The sequence below is a fragment of the Pempheris klunzingeri genome, chromosome 3, assembly GCF_042242105.1.
Source record: "Pempheris klunzingeri isolate RE-2024b chromosome 3, fPemKlu1.hap1, whole genome shotgun sequence".
Taxonomy (NCBI): Eukaryota; Metazoa; Chordata; class Actinopteri; order Acropomatiformes; family Pempheridae; genus Pempheris; species Pempheris klunzingeri.
The window spans coordinates 472645-475144 of record NC_092014.1 but is presented as its reverse complement, the minus strand read 5'-3'; the positions used below and the strand labels follow the sequence as shown (position 1 = coordinate 475144).

Below are 2500 nucleotides of genomic sequence, written 5' to 3'. Positions count from 1 at the left end.
GAAACATTAAACAGAAAATATCTTCCTTGCTAACATACAGTCCACCTCCATCATACATGACAGTATAATGATGGTCCGTTTTGTTTCACACGTTTTACTCCAGTCTTTGTGTATCATACAGCATCACCATAGCAACATGTCGTCATGTCTTTGTGTATCATACAGCATCACCATAGCAACATGTCGTCATGTCTTTGTGTATCATACAGCATCACCATAGCAACATGTCGTCATGTCTTTGTGTATCATACAGCATCACCATAGCAACATGTCGTCATGTGTTTCCTACTGTTTGTTTTTCCAGAGTCGTCGCAGCGTGGCAGGAAGACGACAGTCACCACCTCCGCCTCTCTCTCGGTGTTTGATGGCAGCAGCCCACTTTGTGCCCACCGTGAATCCTCCCAGTCCTCCCAGCAGCCCCCCGCCCTCGGACCAGACCGCCAGAGTGGGTTGTGGGTAATTGCGGAGGGCTGTTTGGTTTCCTTCTGCCTTCATCTCGTCTTCACGTTGGCTCATATCTGTCATCGCCCTCCTCATCCTCCTCCGGTATGCTGGTGAAGTCCTCGATCACGACTCTGGGCAGCACCACCGCCGGCTGGGCGCCGGGCGTCTGAACGTCGCCCGCAGAGTTCTTCTGCATCTCGCCGCCCCGACCTGCAGGAGGAGACGGCGGCTGATGTTTCCTGTACTGCACCAGACTGCAGCTCTTCACAACTATGGCGATCACGTTCTTGCCCATCATGATGCCGGACACTCGGACGTCCCCGTAAACCAGCAGGTTTCCCCCGCGGATCAGGAGGGTGATAATGTTGATGGTGGCCAGACTGAGGATGGGGTAGAGCATCATCTTGTGTGGGACGATGTTCACCCCCTGCATGCTGATCTCGCTCAGTGAGACGCACGGCAGCACCAGCAGCAGGATGTAGCAATAGAAGAACATCAATCCCTCCACCCACAGGGGGAGTCCTTCCCTGTGGAGCTCCCACAGGTTGGCCTGAACGTCCACAACGTCCAGCAGGTCCACCACCACCCAGAAGAGCCGGCTCCGTATCTCCTCTCTTTTCTTATACGGCCGTAAGTACTCCAGATGGTCGATGGCCGCCAGCGTTACGAACACGACGGGCATGCAGACGGACAACAGCAGCGTCAGAGCTCTCCTGGACACGCCGGCGTCCGGCGCCTCTGCGTCCACATTCCCATCCTGAGACTTGTAGTTCTGATACACGAAGTAGACCTTGATCTCCAGGATGAAGATGTAGAAGAACCAGAGGATCATGGCGTAGCCTCGTCTGGCCGTGTGCACCTCCGACGCGGCCCAGACGGCAACGTATCGAAGCACAATGAGGAAACAGGCGTCGCCTGCCAGCACGGTGACGCACACGCCGATCCTCCTGGGACTCTGCTCCACCAGGTAGGCGTCCACCAGCGCCAGGCTGGTCATGATGAGGCCCCCCGTCAGCAGGACGTGGGGTCCGTTGGCAGCAGGTCGCCGAGGAACCATCGCTGGTCTGCAGCTCAGTGACCACTAGACAGTGTTTAATCTGTCAGAGCTCAGCGTGCTCATTGGACGTCATTTTACACCCCCCATCCATCCTTTGTCTGTACTGCTCATCCTTCAGGGTGGTGGGGGGGCTGCAGCCAATCCCAGCTGACTGGGGGAGAGGGGGGGGTCACCCTGGACTATTTTAAAAGCAGCAGTGAGAATGAGCCTTTCTATGAAGTGCTTCTTTATTATTAAGTCAGCAGCAGCTCCAGCAGCACAGCTGACTCTTTATCAGATCATCATTTCTACTTTTCTAAATTAGTGGAGCTGCTGTTGTTGTTCAGCAGGTTGGGAATCAACATTTCAGAGAATGTTTTGTGTCATTTTCTGATTCCTGTGACGGTCGAAGATGGAGGAAAGCAGGGAAACCTAGTTCCAGGCTTCCAAACTTCTACGGACCGACCGTCCTTAAAGCGGCTCTGAGTGGTTCGGTGGATCAGCTGTTATTTCCTGTCTCGTGAGGTCACTGGTGCTCCTGAGTCTTCGTGTCGTAACTTCAGAGACTTCTGGATTTCTTTAAGGTCTCGAAGGTGAAACTCCTGCGATCTTTCATCTTTCTTCCAGTGCTGCTGGAGGAACCGGCCGAGGAGGCGAAGCAGAGAAGTACAGAAGTACAGACGAATCAAAGAGGAGAAGCTCGTTATCGACTCTACTGCTGACAAAAGAGTCCAGAGCGCCGTCCCTCCGTCAGTCCGTCCCTCCGTCAGTCCGTCCCTCCGTCAGTCCGTCCCTCCGTCAGTCCGTCTCATCTGAAGCGACTCAGAGCTGATCTACAGCTGCAACTGCAAGGATTCAACATCCAGCCCCCCCACTGTCTCTCTCTCTCTCTCTCTCTCTCCCTCCTCTGATGAAAAGTAGACTCTCCTCTTTCCGTCCAAGACGACCATAATGTTCAGCAGCCTGACCTTGTTTCTGTATCCACTCACACACACACACATCCTTGTACTTCTATCTTTG

At 53.8% G+C, this 2500-nt stretch overlaps 1 protein-coding gene across 1 annotated transcript; it reads right to left on the bottom strand.

Annotated features, from left to right (window-relative positions):
* Positions 1-502: 502 nt before the first annotated feature.
* LOC139198839 (transmembrane protein 121-like) lies at positions 503-1608 on the bottom strand. Its single transcript, XM_070827797.1, has one exon. It carries the CDS (start codon positions 1499-1501, stop codon positions 503-505), a length of 999 nt encoding a protein of 332 aa, XP_070683898.1. The 5' UTR covers positions 1502-1608.
* Positions 1609-2500: the final 892 nt, after the last annotated feature.